General features: G+C 34.7%; 1 protein-coding gene across 6 annotated transcripts in view; it reads left to right on the top strand.

Annotated features, from left to right (window-relative positions):
- Positions 1–20,811, top strand: part of mtd (TLD domain-containing protein mustard) — a 380,034-nt gene that overhangs the window by 62,904 nt on the left and 296,319 nt on the right. For 4 of the 6 annotated variants that reach the window (XM_085951049.1, XM_085951048.1, XM_085951047.1 and 1 more), the window contains exon 1: positions 15,916–17,029. In XM_085951049.1, coding sequence (XP_085807175.1) covers positions 16,836–17,029 — 194 coding nt within the window. In that variant the 5' untranslated portion in view covers positions 15,916–16,835. Of the gene's footprint in view, positions 1–15,915; positions 17,030–20,811 lie in introns of those variants that run through there. The other 2 variants (XM_085951044.1, XM_085951051.1) reach the window with 1 other exon arrangement.

The following is a 20,811-nucleotide window of genomic DNA, read 5'->3' as shown; positions in this document are numbered from 1 at the left end:
CTTTGCCAGATCATCTGCCCTTTCATTTCCCTCAATGCCCATGTGCGATGGGATCCATTGAAGGCATAGATCTCCTCCTCTATTTTTCTTGGCGTCGATCTGGTCAAGGATGTGGTATGCTATGGTTTTACTGTTATGTGAGCGAGTTGCTGCGGCAAGATGTTGTAAAGCGCTTTTGGAGTCTGTTAAAATGACAGCGGATTGCGCCGAGAAATCATCGCTTAAAGTATATTTAATTGCTTCGTTTATCGCGATGAGTTCCGCCGTCATTATTGGTATCGCTGGGTTTAGCTTCCAGCTCTTGTTTATACCTACTTCTGGTATCACAAGAGCTGCTCCTGCTCTATTCTGATCTTTGGATCCATCTGTATAAAGGTGGCTCCATCCTGCGTACCTCTCTGTCAGCATTTTTTCGACACGCTCTCTTGCTTTATCGGATACTATGCTCCGTTTTGGTTTGTCTATTCCAAGTCTTCAATGTCTTCTTGCCAAGAGAGGTGCTGTTAAAACAGAGCACTAATTGTAATAATTTATTACAACCAATGACAGACAGTCATTGATTACAACTAACTTATTGTAATTTTTACAATAAGTGCTAATACTTGGATCATGACCCCCATAAAGGGGGGGGGGCTGACAGGGCTCTAGCCTAGGGGCCCGGACAAAGGAAGGGCCCGGCGTGTCCAATCGACCAGATAAGTGATTTAAACTAACATCACAATTTCTCTCGAATAGTAAAAAAAACGTCGCCTGCGCGCTATTTATCTTCAATACTGTTATTATTTAAAATTATGTAGTTCTGCGATACAATTTTTAAATGTGTATCGATACTCGACAACTCCATAATTCAAATAGATGAATTCAAATACAAAAAACACTAAATATACACATTAATTTTACCGCATACACCATTTTGGAATACGCTACTGTAGAGTATTACACTGCCTTTATCTTTAGCGTAGGTAGAGGGGCCGTCAAAGATCCTAGCCTGGGGGCCCGCTCCAGGATGTGGGGGCCATGACTTGGATACATTCCTACTCTAGATAGCGGCCGAAAGTAGTCTTGTGTACATAGAATAGATGCGCAGTTGCGTTTTATATAGGTACTAACAATGTTTACTTACACAAAATTAGAAAATCGGTGGCCGCTTGCCTGTATTTTATTATACAATAAAAATGTTTTATATGATAATTTTACATGATCCGCAGCTGGACAAATCTTTTTGAAACTATATTTTATCTTTTATTAATAGCGAGAGCTACCGATTTCGCCTCACTGATTCATAGTCCAGAACAATAACATGATAGAGTACAAAATAATAGAATAGGGTCTCCACAATTCTCTGAAATTTGGTCAATAGAACACAATTAATTTATTACCTATTCTTATTTTGAGGAGCCGATTTCATTTGTGCGACTTGATATTTTCCTTATAAAACGATAATTCACCTTTACTCATATATTATGATATTTCAACAATGAAATTTCTGGTAGGTTTCTGTATTGAATAGATCACTGGTGAGGGGTGGAGTTATGTTGTTAAGATCCGACATAAATTGTGCACACTAAACTTTGTCAATCATACTTATTTGTTTTCATTTAACTAAGAATACAACTTGCAAATGGTGCTGGTTAATTTTTTTAAATCCAATTAAACTTGCAAATATTAAAACAATTTAAGTTTTATTCTGGAAATTTGGGAAACATGCCTGTCATTTTGTTGGGGGATGAATTTCAAGTGGGTCATCTTCTTAAACTTCCAAGACTTACTATTGAGTTAGACCGTGACACGAAACTATCAACTTCGATTATAGAGCTAGTTATTGCTAATTCTTCGAATGCAATATTGTAAACTATTTGATTGTTGCATACTTACTGAAATAAATGGAGAGAATTTGAATGAAGTATGCAATGTAAAATATTCATTTATTGCAACATTGCATTCGAAGATAATCAATAATTTGCACTACCATCGTAATTCGCCACTCAGTATAGAATCAACCTTACATGTGTACAAGAGTACAGCTTTTTTCCTTTCTCACAGTCCTCCCTTACTGGCTATAATCAGTGGCGAAGGGTGGAGGTAGGCTGTTAAGATCCGCCATAAATGGTGCACACTAAACTTTGTCAAGCATAGAGATTTGTTTTCTTTGAAATAAAACTACAATTTACAAATGGTGTTGGTTAGTTTTTAAAATTAAGTCAAACCCTGCGAAACCAAACCATAATAGATAATAGTCAAAAAATACTCATTTATTAATAAAAAATCTAAAATTATGCAATTAAATCAAACATATCTTTAAATATTTTGTATGGATAGAATAATATCTTTTATCTACTATAGTTTGGTTTATGAAAAATGAATTTAATAAAAATGAACCAACAATATGTGTAATATGTATTCTTAATCCAACAACGAAAACAAATAAGTATGAATGATAAAGTGTGCACAATTTTGTCGTATCGCCTAAAATATACCAAAACTATTATGGTTTGGTTAGGCAGGGTTTAGTTTATTTTTAAAAACTAACCAATACCATCTGTAAATTGTAGTCTTAGGTTCAATAAAAACAAATACGTATGACTAACAAAGTGTAATGTGCACTATTTATGGCGGATCTTAACAGCCTACCTCCACCATTCCCTACTGGGCTATATCTCCCCACCTCATATTCTGTAAAAGAAAAATGCAATTCTCTAAATGCCAAACATTTTAAGTCGTACGTATAGAAATATTACGTTATTCCAACTCGACCTTCGTCCGGCGCGGCCGTTGGTCGTTAGGGTAGATCCGTTATCCGTTACTCTCTACCTTCTTCGTTAGTCTCACCTTAAAAGCCTTTAGGAAAGGTCGGGCGTTCTTGTGGCCCGCTGGTTAAACGCGGAGGGGTGCTACGGTAGGGTCAAGGATAGTCCTATTTTTTTCCCAAGAACCACAGGTAGACGTATTATAGAAACAGGACAACATTGTCATTGCTCTAACGTTATTTTACTTCCTTATACAAATATATACTTATAAAAGAAAATCTGTAGATACTGGGAAACGAAACGGATGTTTGTTCATGGTGAATGTCAGAAAACTCGACGTGCTATCAATCTGGAGGATAGGTAATTGATAATAGGTACTTCTAATGGATTCAAGCTCTGTACTAGTCCACTTAAATGGAATAGTACAGAGCTTGAATCCATTAGAATTTAAATTCAAATTCCATCAAGTACCATCGATCGAAAGTATTAATAGGTACTTCATTATGGTCGAAACCAAGGCCTGAACAAAAACGATGCATGAGTGCGAGTGAGAAAGTATTGGGCACCCTTATAATCTCTGCGACACGCGCTAGAGTAAGATAAAAGGTCTACATATTTTAGAGTCAGTTTCCAAAAGTATCGCTAGCAAATCGTGGTGAATCGCTTCACGTAGCATCGATAATCTGCCAGTTCGTGTTGCTAAATTTGCTATTTTTTGTGTTAAACACAAAGTCAGTGGTATATATTTTTAGTTAATTAAGTAGGAAAGGTGGTTATGCGTGTTGTATTAAAATATGGTAGCCGTACTGATAAGCAAGAAGATGGTATTACGTTTCATAGGTAAGTTGATACATGTTCGGGACAATTTATTTGTATATTATTATTTATTTTAATATCAGTGACTTAGTGTTTCTTTAAAACAAATTAAATTATGGATATCTTTACCTAATGGTTGCATTTTGGCCGCTTAAAAATACTATTTAACGTAAAAAAATAGAAAATTATATTTTAATTCTGAGCGTCTAGTGCGAGCACTTTGGGCGAGCACTAGCGAAATGGTCTATGGTCTCGAACATTTGTAGGCGAATGCGTTCGCTCGCCCACAAACCAAACGCACGGCACGTAGCTTCATTTAGCAATGCAACGGGTGGTGTCTAGATGTATCTATAGTCTATGGTCGAAACCATACAAATAAATTTATTTGGGTACTAATTTATACATTCGATAAAACAGATTTGTATGATAATGATACGCGGTTATGCAATTGACTTTTAACTTTTATTGGTAAGGGCTCGAGCTTAGACTATAGATACATATAGACGCCACCCGTTGCATTGCTAAATGAAGCCGCGTGCCTTGCGTTTGGTTTGTGAGCGAGCGAACGCATTCGTCTACAAATGTTCGAGACCATAGACCATTTAGCTAGTGCTCGCCCAAAGTGCTCGCACTAGATGCTCAGAATTAAAATATAATTTTCTATTTTTTTACGTTATATAGTATTTTTAAGCGGTCAAAATGCAACCACTAGCTAAAAATATCCATAATTTAAGTTATTTTAAAGAAACACTAGGTCACCGATATTAAAATGTATAATAATATACAAATAAATTATCACAAACTTGTATCAACTTACCTATGAAACGTAATACCATCTTCTTGCATATCAGTACGGTTACCACACTTTAATACAACACACAGAACCATCTTTTCTACTTAATTAACTAAAAATATTTACCATTGACTTTATGTTTAACACAAAATATATCAATTTTAGCAACTCGAGCTCGCAAGTTATCGACGCTATGTGAAGCGTTTCGCCCCGATTTGATGGCGATACTTTTGGAAACTAGCTCACAGATATGTAGACCTTTTATCTTACTCTAGCGCGTGTCGCAGAGATTGTAAAGGTGCCGAGTACTTTCTCACTCGCACTGATGCATCGTTTTTGTTCAGGCCTGGGCTCGAGACTGCAACACGCACTATCGCCATGAAAAAAAATGTTTGAGGAAGTTACTTTTTTAATAGAATGCTTGTTCGTGATAACTGATAATGATAACTTATCCCTTCTTATGTAGGTACATGAATTCGAAAAGTCAAAATGTTACTAAAATGTTTGTCATAATTGAGTATTTGTAATTGAGCCAGGCGCACACATAGAATATGTGTAGTGTGTGGTGGGGGGAGGGGGGTCGATTTTGAAAAAAATCCATAGCCTCGTTAAAATCATAAAAAAATATTATTGAGTTTTTTAAAGCAACGGGAGGATGCGGAGTTAACAAAATCAGACACGTGTCAAGTATAGCGATGAAGACCTCACCTACGAGTTATTGCGACCTATCGCATCCACAAGTGGTTATAGAATGCGCGTGGCCTTAACGGTCATAATAATTATTAGTGACCGTTTGTGTCATCCGCGCTGTTTTGTGTTTTCGACATACATTCTGAATATTAAAGCAAATATTGGATGCCTAAAATGGTTGCACCAATATTCATTAGTGCCACGGATCTTCCACTGACACAGGCCTCGTGTCGTAGAATGCTGAGAGGAGAGGGGGCAACCCGTTCAACCGCTATTTGACAGCCAAATCCGGGTCACTATCTTCCATCATGAGGTCCTGACGAAGAAGAATAATTCATTCATCATCTAAATAATTTCAAGATAAGATAAAACGATAGTCAAAAGAATTTAACGTAAATATTATTAAAATAATTATGAGCGGAATGCACTATCTAAGATTTCGATCCTAAGGATAAGTCGCCGAAAAGCATGACTTAACTACAGACAATCCTGAGTATAGAGTTAAGGAATCCTTAACCATAGACTACTTTTGTTATGAACACGCCCCCTTCTGTATTACCATTTACCACTGACAGCTGCTGTCAAAATAAATTTGCATGTCTATAAAACAGTCCATACACTCAAATTCATTTAACAATGTATCTCAATATGGATATTGATAGTGTTAATTCGTTTGGCACGTACTTGCAGAAATTATGTTACTTTTATACGCCAGCCCGCAGAAATACAAGATGCCAGGTGATAGAATGACACTTGACGCTAGTGTTACCATGTTAAAAAAATATCTTGCGGTGCCTGTGGAATCACGTATAATGACTTATAACGGAAACATAAGAGTATTATAATTAAATATTAATATGTATTTATAGTTATTGCATTTATAAAATGCATTTGTCATATTTTTGTCATCGTTTAACAATTATAAAATAATTTACCTAAACTATAGGTAAGAGAATTTTTAAATATGGTATTATTTGCAATAGAAATGATCTTAACTAAGGACAATGTTTCTGCATAGAGTTTTCTGCTAAGGAAATTTTAGTTATGACAAATGTTTCTGCATTCCGCTCTATATCTATAAATTGGCACGTAGGCCTATAGCGTCGTAGATCCCAGGTTCGAATCCTGGGTCTGACAAGTACACATATTATTTTTCAATCTGTGTATGAGTCAGAGTATGTACCTAATAGGTTGAACAAGTGGCTGACATCCATTTCTCGTAAAAACAAAATCTGTTATTACAAACCTCCGCTCTGTGGAGGCCCATATGATCTTATTAGGATCGGGCATGGTCGGAAAAAAGGGTATTTGAAAATCATGTTATTAAATTCCATTGACATTTTCTCTAGAACAAAATCTTTGGAAAATAAGTAATTCTTTTAAAGAAAACACATACATGACACTAGAGTGTAACGGAAGTTTGTTGTATATTGGAAATAAAATTGAATAGCGACATAAAATGCATTTTGTTGACATCCATTTCAATAAAAATTTAAATGTAGTTGGCAAAATGATTGAACTTGTGCACGGAAACCATTTTGTTATGCGACGTGTTCCATTTTATAAAATTTCAAAGCGACCATTTTGTAAATAATAAATTTATATCTTCAATATATTATTATTATCATAAGAACCGCTGAATCAATAATGATAAATTGTAGAATGCATTTTAATATCGTTCAAGGTAATTCACATAATTATTATAGATAATATTATGTGCAATCAATCATCAATTAATATGTTTTATAAACCAAATACAACCTAATCTTATTTTTTAAAACAAAGAGCTAAATACCTTTCGAATTTGATGTTCTCTACGTGAAAAAAGGCGGGAATTGCTGATAAAAATGTGCACCCCTTCAAGAGAATTCCTCTTTATTCAATGTAGCCCAGCGAAGTCAAAAGGTCAGATACATATACTGTAATGGAAAATTATATAGGATTAAAGCATTTTTCGAAGCTAAAAATACTGTTCCTAATTTAAAAAAAACTTTTAACACGTCACACATTATTACAATTTAATATAAAAGGGTTCCCCACCTCTGCTTTAGTCGTTGGTAACATTGTATGCATTGTATACTTAATCACATTAAAATCTGCCTTTAATGGAGTTTCATTTGCATGAATTTTACTGAATAAGTAAGAAAGAAAAAAAAACGTATATTTTCTAAATATACTAAATTATGTCTATGAATATAAAATATAATATAGGTTATATACATACGTCATATACATTACAATGTTCGATCCTAATAAGAGTGGAGGTTTTAATAACATATTTTTATTTTTACGTCAAATGGATGTTAGCCACCCACGATAGCTGCGTGCTATAATCTCGAGGGTCCCAGGTTCGAATCCTAGGTCTGGCAAGTACAAATATTGTTTTTCAATTTGTGTATGAGTCAGAGTATGGACCTAATAGGTTTATCAAGTGGTTGACATCCATTTCTCGTAAAAATAAAATCTGTTAATACAAACCTCCACTCTGTGGGGCCCATATGATCCTATTAGGATCGGACATGGTCGAAAGAAAGGATGTTAGCACTCGCTTTAGGTTCAAACACACATTGAAAAAATAATTATTGACCTAATAATAAGGTAGTGCTTTTTTGAAATACGCCATTTCTTTTGGCATTACCCAGTGGTTAAGCTACATCATACGACCGTAGCCATAAATTGACAAACTAAAACTGAAAGAGTAAGATCATGTTAACGCGCGTGTGATTGAACATGTACCGAACCGATTTTTTTTAAACGGTTTACTGAAATATGACTATATTCTAAAATATTAGAGCGAGAGGCTTAAAAGAATACTATTTTATGTAATAAAATACTTTATGCAGTCATCAAATGTTTAAAATAAATATAAAGGATAATAAGACTTCAAAATTGTATAAATAGATTATCTACAACGTTTAAGGAATGTCCAGGATCATGCTTTTAAAATGCAATAAAAGCTCCATTTTGACCTACGCTGAGCATGTCCCCCCTTAATCATATATACTTTTAGATTTATGTTATAGATATGTATAAGAATATTTTTATCTATTTTGGTTAGGTTAGGCAGGACTTAAAGAATTTAAAAAAATTAACCGACACACCTGTAATAAGACAGTATTATTAACTGAAAAAGTGTGGACTATTTTTGTCGGATCGCCCATAGCATATTACTTTAACAATTATGGTTTGGTTTAGGCGGGACTTAATTGATTTTTAAAAAGTAATCATCACCATTTGCTAATTGTATGCTTAGTTCAATGAAAAGAAACAAGTATATCTGACAAAGTTTAGTGTGCACTATTTATATCGAATCTTAACAGCATAGTACCTCCCACCTTATCACTGGTATTATCTACTTTCGCAGGCATTCCAATATGAACGGCCTAGGAAGAATGGAACATAGTTGGTTTTACTGTTGATATAAAATAAATGCTCTAAATTTGCAATAAGTAAGTATGTGCCTATCTATGTTTTTACTGAATAAAGAATACCTACATACTGGCGAAATTATTAATAGACCGCTTATTCAAGTGAGCACACATTATTTTTTATTGGCGTGGGTAGAATTCCAAGACGTTGAACAAAGTCTTTGTGTAGTTTATTAAAAAAATTCAGAAATTAGGAATGTTCAATGGATAAATTAATTGCTTCTCTAACGAGGTGGTGAATATATGCTATATACGACTTATGCATACAAATTTTTATAATTACAGTTGTTGTTAATCTATCACACACACATTAATAGCGCATACGCGTGCATGGATTTACTGGCAGCAATAGTGAGTATTTTAAACTATCGTGACAATAACTGTTTACACGTGAAAGTGCTGACTTTCTCTCCAATTCATTCTTTAAGGGGGGACATGCTCAGCGTAGGTCAAAATGGAGCTTTTGTTCTATTTTCAAAGCATGACCCTGGACATACCTTAAACGTTGTAGAATGTGGATAATCTATTTATATAATTTTGAAGCCTTATTATCCTTTATATTTATTTTAAACATTTGATGACTGCATAAAGTATTTTTATTACATAAAATAGTATTCTTTTAAACCTCTCGCTCTAATGTTTTAGAATATAGTCATATTTTGAATAATAAAATGCCTAATTCTTGTCAAATTTGGGATCACAGAGATTATCAATATGATTTTTTATCGTAAATATTTCACTATAATAATGTCGATATAAATTATACTGATGGTTTTATAAATGCGTTTAAAAATTAATAAATGTCAAAAATCTTAACACCACTGCACATTTATGTACTGAAATATGACTATATTCTAAAACATTAGAGCGAGAGGTTTAAAAGAATACTATTTTATGTAATAAAAATACTTTATGCAGTCATCAAATGTTTAGAATAAATATAACGGATAATAAGGCTTCAAAATTATATAAATAGATTATCTACAACGTTTAAGGTATGTCCAGGATCATGCTTTGAAAATAGAAAAAAGCTCCATTTTGACCCACGCTGAGCACGTCCGCCCTTAAGAGTGAGCGAAACACGATGTTGTCATTTTATTGTACTATTTCGTACTATTTGACAGGAAAATTCGTTCGTAGTTCGTTTTTTTTGCCGGCAGGTTCGCCACTATCGTTCTACTGCGCAGGCGCAGATCGAAAAAATTTTACTGTCGCATGAAAATTCAGAAGTTTCCAAACTTTTTTGATTCAAGTATTGATTCATATATCTTGCCAACTGCAGAATAATACAATATGTTTTCCCATACATTGTTTTTGTTATGACCGCGATAATACTTACTGTCAACAGTAAAACCATGCACGTGTGAATGGGGTATAACACTAGCATTTCTAGAACGTTTTTATTGTGTTTGAGTTGGTAACCTGAGTAAAATTAATATTTTTAAGTTGGAGTATTGAAAGTGTCGACTTTCTGTAGGTACCTAGGTACATGGCCCCCACAAGGGCTAGGGGGGGTACAAACATGTGGGCGCGGTGTGGTGCGTCGATCAGTGAAATTAACACACATCATAAATATGCTCAAATAGTAAAATTGTTTCGTGTTATTGCATGAGTAGAATTTTATTTTATAATTATTTTTACTGTTTTTCCTTGTGCCGCCAAAACAAATATGGAATAGGTACCTACTTAAGCATGGCTCCGCATCCTGAAGCGGGCTCCCAGGCCAGGATGTTTGATGGCCCCCCATACCTATTGATAAGATTAAGGGTAGTGTGATGCTTTACACTTTAGTGGTTCCTAAATAGTCACCAATGGAACCCTAGGGTTTCTCAAAGTAAAATTAAGGCGTTCTATGTATTTTTAGCGATTTTTATATAAGCTCAGGCTCAAGCTAATAATTATTATGAAGCACTGATCGCGACCCTTTTTGTGGTAGTCAAATAACATGCTATCCTTCAACATATTTAATAAATAGCCATTTCAGGAAACACACTAAAAATTATGAAAATAATTTTATTTATATCAATTATCATATTGCATCAAATAACCACATATTTGTAATAGTTTATTGAACAGGCAATTTTTTTTACTATCAGAGCAACTTTCTGGTGTTCTGGTGGTTATCACTTAACTGGCCGACCTGCCTCGCTGGGCCCCCTCTATACCTGGGCCCCCAGAATAGAACCCCGTCAGCCCCCCCTTGTGAGAGTCATGGTTAAGATACCAAGATCATAGTGGGCTGTAAATACTTTATAATAAATTGACAAGATTTTTTTCGTACATCCTTGCATCGGTTTCGCACATAGTCATGAATAGTTGGGCATAATAATAATAATAACGCAAATGGTAATTTCGGTTTCAGTGAATCTGAAATATTGTTGAAATTATTTGTTTGAAATGTTTGCGGTTTTTAAATGTGCGGTCAGAAATATTGGTGTTTGCAACAAATTAAACTGAAATGTGAAATTGAATGCGGCTAGGTAATTAATTTAACAATAGATAATCCATGATATTTTTTCGGCTTCACTTCCATTTATATTAAATTTATTCTAGTTATTATTTAAACATATTTTTCCACACTCGAGATCAGTGGCGCACCCAGGGGGGGGGCCAAGGGGCCTTGCCCCCCCCAAAAACATTGAAATTAAAAGCCAATAGATTAGACAAATAAAAACACAGCAAAAAAATGATTTGAAATTCTCCAGCACCCTCTTTAGAAAAATTTCTTAGATTTCAATTTCTAACACAATAATTTCGAAACACGAATGTCGGGTTTTTTTAGAAACTCAATCTCTAATGGAAATGTCAAAAAATTCTCGGTGTCCACCCGAATTCCGGAGTGGTTTACACCAGTGGCGCACTCAGGGGGGGGCAAGGGCTCTGGCACCCCCCGAACATGAAAATTATCAGAATGATTTTAAACATTGACATCGAAAGCCAATAAAACACGGCAAAAAATGATTTGTAATAATTCTTCAGCACCCTTTTTAGAAAAATTTCTTAGATTTTAATTTCTAGCACAAAAATTTCGAAACACTAATGTCAGGTTTTTTTAGAAACCCAATACCTAAGGGAACTGTCAAAAAATTCTCGGTGTCCACCCGAATTCCGGAGTAGTGTAGGTCATGGCTGGGGAGGGCTGACAGGGCTCTAGCCAGGGGGCCCGGTCTGTGGGGGGCCCGGCGTGTCGGGTTGACCAGATAAGTGAGATAAACACACATCATAAATTAGCTTCAATAGTAAAAAAGTCGCCTGCGGCGCTATTACACTTCATGGCCATGAATATTTTCAATTACTTATATAATTGTGCAATATATTTTTTGATTATTATGTGTCGGTACTCGACAGCTCCATTATTAAAGTAGATGTATTAAAAATCGCCAATAATTCACTGTATAAGTACCCTTAATTTGAACTAAAACACAATTTGAAAAACGTTAATGTAGTGTTTCACACTGCATTTAATCTTAGCGGTAGGAAGGGGGCCCGCCAAATATCCTAGCCTGAGGGCCCGTTTCAGGATGTGGGGACCATGGTATATGTACACCGAGTGCAATAGACAAAAGACCGATAAACGAGAAATTAAGCTGTAAAAAAGAAAAAGAGTCTATGGGACTAATTTACATTCTCCTCCTTGCCCCCCCCCCCCCCAATATTAAATCCTGGGACAGCTCGAGATCGGTTACCTGTTACTCCACACCCGTTAGGTATTTCAGTTCCCATTATTTCTGAGTTCCCTGGTGAGCCTCTTCTGTGGTGGGCATGGTGAAGGGAATACATCTGCCAGAATTGGCGAAACATATTTTTATATGGACAGCTACCCAAACTGACCTATGGTTTTGAATAAAAAAAATGTGAATTCAACAATTTAAAGTGAATTGATAACAAGTTATGTAGAAAACGATAATAAATAGGTACAGTAAATGTTATCTTTAAACTGATTACGATAATAATATGTTCAAATGTCCTGCGATCAGCTAGATTAAGATTTTGTCCGGAAAGTTATTTATTCCATGTGTTGAAAAATCGTTGATTCTGCATTCGTTTATAATATGTATGTACCTACCCCAACTGTGTTGTAAAATCATTTTGAAATTTTCTTCCTCTAGTTTTTTGTATTGAGTTCCAAAAAGTCCATCAATATTGTAATTCAATACTGCCCGTTTCAATATCAAATAATGGAGAACAATTTTATTATACTAGATATTGAATAGGACCAATAAAACTCCAAAAACCTTCTCAAAAAAGATACAGTGATTTTTAAACACTTATCTTAAAATAATATACAACCTACGTTAGGTTATGGATTAATTTGAGAAAGATTTTAGTTTTATTTTAACATGCAATATAGAGGTGGCTCGCGAGCTTGTCATTTGTCGATCCTTGGTCTAACAGAAAACATTTTCCTAATGCTATCAATACGTACCTATTGAATGTAACGATTTCCAGTCAGTCAACTATTTGAACTGGTCAATTTAGCGTTTTTCTTGACAGATCTATCATTTTTTTTAATATGCATCTACCTTGCAAACTACGCATCTGGCATATAGCGTTTTTCCTCATCGCAAACAGCTTTAAAATTCTCACAAAAATCTAGAATACAGTACCACATTTGCTCGAAATCAACATGCTGACATAACTTAACAATAACATAAAAGTGACATTTTTTTTATCCAAATGTATTTATTACCTGTATTCATTTTTAATTAAATGAATTACTTTTTAGTTACGAAGCAATGAATTCTTTTCCGACATTTTATGTCTCGTGAAAACGATGTGCGTAATAATTCTCTTCTTTCTTTCTTCCACGGCGCTACATCCCGGGCTGGGATTTGGCCTCCTCCACAACCGCTCTCCACTCACTCCGGTCTCTCGCCACACTTCTCTAGTTACCGGGTCTTCCTATATGAAGCCAGTCCACTTCTACGGCGTCAGCCCATCTCCTTCTTCGACGGCCTCTGGGTCTCGTTGGGGTAGCCACTTCGCCATGATCCTTGCTGCTCTAACTTCAGGCATTCTCTCCACATGTCCAGCCCATCGCAGTCTTTGGGACTTACAGTATCTTACATACATGCAATGTATGTAACATTATAATAATACGTAATAATTAGGTACTTTTTTAATTTTGTGAAAATTTATATTTTTTTTGCAACTAGGTAGCTAATTTTCTTACCCTATCTGACATATTTTTATAATGACAGTTGGCAACACTAGTTATATGGCCAATAACCCGATTCCCAAAACAGACAATCAATAGTAAATAGCTTATTAATTATAGTCGGGCTTTTGTCAATATTATGACGGTTGTGTCAATTTTAAATTCATTCATAGGTAGATACTAATTTGTTATATACCTAACTACCAAAAATGAAATGTAAAAAAAAATGTGTCAAATAGAACAATCATTTTAAAATGTTCGAATTGCTTGAATCAACACTTACAATAATAGCACACACTTTTCTTGTATTTAGGTAATAGGTAGGTATATAGGTCATAACAGTTGAGATATTTAACACCTATACATATGTAGTATGTTCGAATATTTTCATTTACGAATTTATTAGATATCTAATTTCAGATTAGATTTATTTGTTATTTTAATGACAGTTACATTATAGTATGATTGCACCAGTGGTTTTCAAACTGGCATGACTGTCAGGGATGCTGCAGGTTTTTCGAAAAATCTAATAATTCCAGAAAATCGCGCTGATACACGATAACGATGATAGTCTATCTATCACTGATAGATCATAATATTGTCGCACCTGTCTGTGACCTCCAATGCTTCCTTTCACGATTATATTATGATTGTGTATTAATTATTAAACTATAGCTTTATTTTAATGAATAATTCACAACTTCTAGAAAATATAGTTTATTAAATTATTAGCAATTGCAAGTACGTTATAACTAAAATTTGGAGTTAGCCGGACGTCGGTTAGTAATTAGGGCACTTAATTGATACCTTGATTTAAAACAACAAGCGATAGCCAAAATTAACGTAATTTGATAAGCATTACCTGTAATAACTGCAGGAACTGATTTCGAAAATACTTTCAGGGAGATGAACTCAAGGAATGCGTAGGTATAACACAACTTTTAAGAGTATATATCTACCTATTTTGTGGATTTATTATTTTTTTCGCATGCGGCAGATTGATACATCTGTGTTTATAAATCGTTACATACATAATATTGTATCCGTTTTAAATAGGGAAATAATGTACATAGCAGAAAAATGTAATTGGTCTTTTAACATAAGGGACACCGCGTGCATATAACAACAGGCTCAGCTATTCCACCATTTTGACTATTTAGTATTTTTTAGAACGTCGTGAAAAATCTTTGGACACGAGAGGCGCCGCAAAACGGAAAAGATTGAAAGTCACTGGGTTTAACCATAGTTTATTCATTACCTCTACGTTTGTTTTTAAATTGATTATAATCAGAATTGGGTAGTTAAATAAAATACACCACCATGGCCCCCACAAGGGAAGGCTGACAGTGCTCTATCTAGCCTAGGGGCCCTGGCTTAAGGAGGGCCTGGCCTGGCGAATTTACCAGCCAAGTGAAATAAACACACAATCACAAAATTGCACTACCTAATAGTTAAAAAAATATCGCCTGCGGCGCCATTTCACTTAAGCATAATTAAAATTTTTAATTATGTGGTTGTGCGATGCAATTTTTGGTTATTGTCTGTCAATATTCGATAACTCCCTAATTCAAGTAGGTGTATTAAAAAGACAAAAAACTCGTTAAAAATACCCTAATTTTTACCTCGAACACTATTTGGAATAGTGTTAGTAGATTGTCAAACTGCCTTTCTTTAGCGATAGGTAGGGGGGCCGCCAAAGATTCTAACCTAGGTGCCCGCTTCAGGATGTGGGGTGCATGGACACCACACTTCCCGTGGCTTCTCGGTTGGCAACGTCATGTTTAATTTAATTAAATACCTATTCTACGTAGGTATGTAAACTAGGTACCTACCTACCTACCCAAGAAAATATTATGATTGAAGAATCGAATGAATTTAATATTTTAATATCCCGTCTGCGTGTTGTCTAATAATTAGGTACCTACCTACCTACCTATGTTGTACCTTCTTAGGTATTTTGAATTTAGAATTCAAACAAATTGTTGCTGCGATATAAAACTTGAAGGTTAAAAAAGAATGTTATAAACATAAACAGTTAGAAACGAGTAATGTCAGTTACTTCACCCGATTTTATCCGACAATTCGCATTCCAATGCCGTCTAAATATTAATTATTCATATTTCCCATGGGAAAAAAGAGTGGCCATTATTATCTATTCCTACGCGCTCGCAATGTTATTTTTGGTCAGCTGTTCCGAAGTGTTTTTTTTTCGCTATTGATTGTAGCTACGCGGTCTCGTGTAGGCAAACTAATCTGTCAGTGAGTCTTGCCCAGTTTAGTTTCAATTACAATTGTGCCATTTAATCGTGCGCTTCACTACTTGTCTGCTCGTTAATACCAGACATGCTTTATTTTTAACCACGCGAGTGTATCCGATTAACGTTTCGGTTTGTTTTCTTTTTTTTATTTCTTTATCAACACTTCTGACGGCGCGTCCGACACTGCGAAAAATCTTTCATTCTCCCGCGAACATCGCAGTTGTAATAAATAATAAGTAATTAACGATAATTTTAATGCCAGTTAATCCTGTAAAGATTACGAATAAAACGGTGGTGTTGATTAATTGCTTAAATTAGAGCATTGATAAAGTTGACGTATGTGAAAATGATCGCTGTGTTCTGCAATTGTACAATTTGCCGATCGGTTACGGCAGTATAATGTTATGTATTGTGCACTAATGAATAACGTATTGAATGAGTAAATGCAGGTTTTACGAGTGTTTGTTATATATTATAAGGAATGTCCTCGCTTTAGGTGCGGAGCGAAGCTTTTGTTGTGCTAGCTAACGTGACTGCCGCAGCGTTCGCAGACTGTTGATAATTCAAACTAGTCTACATTTAGGATAGCTGATAATAATTTATTGCCCTTTCGCGATAACGAGCTCAATGACGTAATTTTCATCTTGTGAAAGAATTCGGGGTTATCAATATATAATAATAATTGTTATCAACCGATGTTTATTCAGCCTGCAAAAAAATTATGTGATAAGATCGGACGGCGATCAGACCGGTCGTGGGGTTTGTTTTTTTCGCGTTTATTCTAAAATCCAAGCGGTTTATTAATCGTGTGGTTGGATTTACAGGTGAAGGATACATTGTTTCAAAAGTTGGTGCGGTGGTTTAAATGGAAAATCGCGTGTGTGATGTGTTTTTGTGGTGAAAAAGTGTTCGTTCCGGCGCGTCGTAGCATACCGGCATATTAATATGTCAGCCCCGCAGCGCATACAGGAGTCTGTTTTACCGACTGAGGGCGCTCAGGCGGATTCGCAGACTGTTTTACCGACGATGCTGCCTACTATACCGGCCGGGCAGGCGACGCTGCCGCCCGGCGTCGGTCCCGCGAGACAGCGCTCGCTCAAGGATCGGCTCAGAGAGGGCATTGGCGGCTTCCATTGGCAGTGAGTACAATTTTATCGATTTTTACGGAATGACTTCGCCGTGCCAAAAGAGCTTATGCGACATAAATATTGCATGCTCCAAAATATAGCACTACTACACAAAATGTCACAAGAATCTACAGCAAATTATTAAAATTTATATAATATAATAAATACATCGAATACTTACATACATACCAATTCACAACATTTAAAAAAACTATGTATTTTGTATTGTTGTAAATAAAATAGGTATTAAAACAAATTTTAAAATATAATAATATGTCACATACGCTCTTTTAGATCACCATCTTTTCTGTGTTGTTTTGAACTTTCGGAAAACTACGCATAGTAGAGAAAATAATATGGGAATGGTATTTTTTTAATATTGCATTTTCGCGTTATTATGAAACTATCTTAAAATTAATTATTTGCATCATTTAAATGTATTTTATTGTAAAATTATCAATATTTAATTTTAAATTTTCTTTACTATTTATTGTGTCAAAGAAAATCGCGCCATCTGTACCTAATTATTAGTACCCAAACTATGAATACAATGGACATGATAATAATATAATGTTTTTTAATCATTTTTAATTATAAAAATTTGATTAAAATCTTCAATTTAATATGGTATATATTTGTTTTTTTTTTAATAATGCCGAGGAAGTATATTTAATATAATTATGTAATGTGTAAAAAATGCCAAAACAATATAATATTACTTATAGGTATACCCATTTTTGTGTGCGTGTTTTCCATACTATCGTGATTGATTGCTCTCTGTTAGATAATACGTATATAATATGTGTGCACAAATTATTTTAAAACATCAGAAAGAAAATATGATTTCATTATTGTTAATTGAAATGGTGCGATCTGTTGATTATTGATTTATTGAATTTATAAAAAAATCAATAAACACGAACTGGTAGTACATGGTAATGGTATGTGACTAAACATTACTAGACAACTCTATTCTTGCACTCGAAAAAAATCACTACAATCAATGGTAAAGTCGGTTTACGGGAAGCCAGACGGGAACCGCGCTAATTTTCATAGTCGATTTTGACAAAATTCTTGAATTCAAGAATTAAAACCTAACCTAACAAATAATCCAGTATATCGGCTATTTTTAAATTTATTTGCCGCTGGCTTCCCTAAAACCGGCAAGAACCCAATGAATTAATCTGTTATCCCAGCACGAAAATGACGTTTAGATTAGATTTAGTAGGTACTAGGTAAAATGATTATTTTGTTATATAATGCTTGAGCCTTTCACGGTTGTTTTTTTATCGTAGTAGATTTTTGGGTTTCCACCGTGTGTCCTTCTTCCTTCTTTACTCGACGTTTCGGGCTCGTTGCAGAGGCCATTATCATCTCTTGATAATGGCCTCTGCAACGGGCCCGAAACGTCGAGTAAAGAAGGAAGAAGGACACACGGTGGAAACCCAAAAATCTACCAAGTACGATGATTATTTTGTGTTGACTTACTTACTTTATTATATTAATTTATTAGTCGATAGCTATTTCGGTTGTCACACTATTATCAAAACTGTAAAAATAAACAATTTGTCTCTGCATAAGAATTTAACTCACGTAAAGCGACGGAATCCTCCTTTTCATTCACTGCAGCAACAATTATGGAACGATACTTAGTATTTTTGAAACAGTATTAACTTAATAAACACTAGGTACTTTAAAATAAGTTTATAATTTGTGCATATTGCTTTTCGCCGACTATTGGACAGCTATTTATCTTATATTTATGTAATACGGGTTAAGTTTAATACTACGAAGACAGATTTGTAATGTATTGTCTTTCTATACAGTTTTTTTCAATGCAACATTACTAATTAATTTGCCAAATTATTATTACTTAGTGTATTAAAATATAATTATGTATTACATTGTAAGGGATCGAAATGGTTCAGACTTTTTGGCGGCTTTGTCACCATTTTTTTTTTACTACAAAAATCATATTTGCGCATGAAATTTTGCATGCGAATGGTCGATTTTTTATCCGCGAGTGATAAGAGTTGATAATGATGATTGAGCTATGCGCAACATTTTCGCGATACGAATCTGTACATATGTCTTTACGCTAATGACATGTCGATATTTATCAGTTTATCACACTTTGTCGATGGAAAAAGCGCGCTAAAAGGCCGTTACAGGTATTAGGCACTGTGTTGCCGCATTTATGAAAAAAAAATCGACAATAATGAATAGGTAGGTATACCCAATAATAATATTATTCTTTCTTTGACAGTGATTTCCAACCAAGTTCTGCGGAACAGAACCCGAGAAAAGCTTTGGAAAAAACTACAATCAATATTAAGTACTATATGACACCATGGCCCCCACAAGGGGGGGGGGGGCTGACAAGGTTTTAGACTGGGGGCCCACTTAGGGGGGGCCCCGTGAGGCAAGTCGACCAGTTAAATGAGAAAAACATACACCACAAATTTACTTTAACAGTAAAAAAAAGTCGTCTGCGGCGCTATTTCCCTTAATAATTATTAACATTAAGAAGTCGCTGTGCAATGTAATTGATGTGATACGATGATTGATATAATTAAATGATAATTCACGCGCAGAATTTTATGTGTGTTTCCTGACCTAGACTTACAAAATGGCTTTTTATCCAATATGGCGAAAGCTTCCGTGTTACTTGGGTACCACAAAGGAAGGTCTCGATCAATGCTTCATAATATTTTGCTGAGTGCCGTCAACTCAATAAATCAACTGGATTTATTTAAAAATCGCTAAAAATACACGGAATACCCTTAACCATGGGATTCCGTGGAAACCACTTGGGGAACACTACTGCAGAAAATCACACTGTCCTTAATCTTAGCGATAGGTAGGGGGGGCGCTATAGATCCTCGCCTGGGGGCCCGCTTCAGGATGTGGGGGCCATGATTGACACATACAGTCATATTTTAATATTGATTGTGATTGTATTTTTAAACAATAAACTCAAACTTTCACTAATAAATAAAAAATATAAGCATTTGAATAATATGAACAATCCGTACGCTTTATACTTTATATAGCAATGGCGAAGGATGGATATAGGCTGTGGAGATTCGAAATACATTAACCACACTACACTTTGTCTGTCATACTTATTTGTTTTCATTGAACTAAGAATACAATTAATTGCTGATGGTTTTGGTTAGTTTTTAAAATTCAATTAAACCATGCCTAGACCAAACCATTTAAGGAGTTCCGGCAAAAATAATACATACTTTTGGTTGAACTAAAGTACAAGTTGCAGTGTTTTTAAAATTTGATTAAACCCTGATTAACCAAGCCATCCATAACAGATAAAAAATATTCTACTATCTATAAAACATTTTAAGTTATGTATGATTTAATGGCAAATTTTTAGATATTTTACAGTAATTTTCTACTAAATTGTCTATTATGCATCGGTTTTCGCAGGGTTTGATTGAATTTTAAAATCCAGCCAACACCGTCTATAAATAATTGTAGTCTTATTTCAATTAAAACAAATACTTATGACTGAGAAACTTTAGTGTGCACTATTTATGGCTGATCTTAACAGTCTATCTCCACCCTTCGTCACTGCTAAATAGAAATAAGTACGTAGGTAATGAACTAATTTTTATTTTGATAAATAGTAAATAAGTATGTAGAGGTTTACTGAGATTTACAAAATACTTCAAGGGTCGGTCCCCCAAAATAAATGTTGGAAATCACTGCATTCAATGAGAAAATGATATAAGTAGGTATTGAATCGGTGTAAGTAGGTGTTTGATATTGTATTTTTT

Source organism: Rhyacophila brunnea, unplaced genomic scaffold (assembly GCF_057557595.1).
Source record: "Rhyacophila brunnea isolate RB1 unplaced genomic scaffold, BYU_Rbru_1.0 scaffold_24, whole genome shotgun sequence".
NCBI classification, from domain to species: Eukaryota; Metazoa; Arthropoda; class Insecta; order Trichoptera; family Rhyacophilidae; genus Rhyacophila; species Rhyacophila brunnea.
The sequence above is the reverse complement of the archived record's forward strand: the minus strand, read 5'-3'. Positions and strand labels throughout refer to the sequence as shown.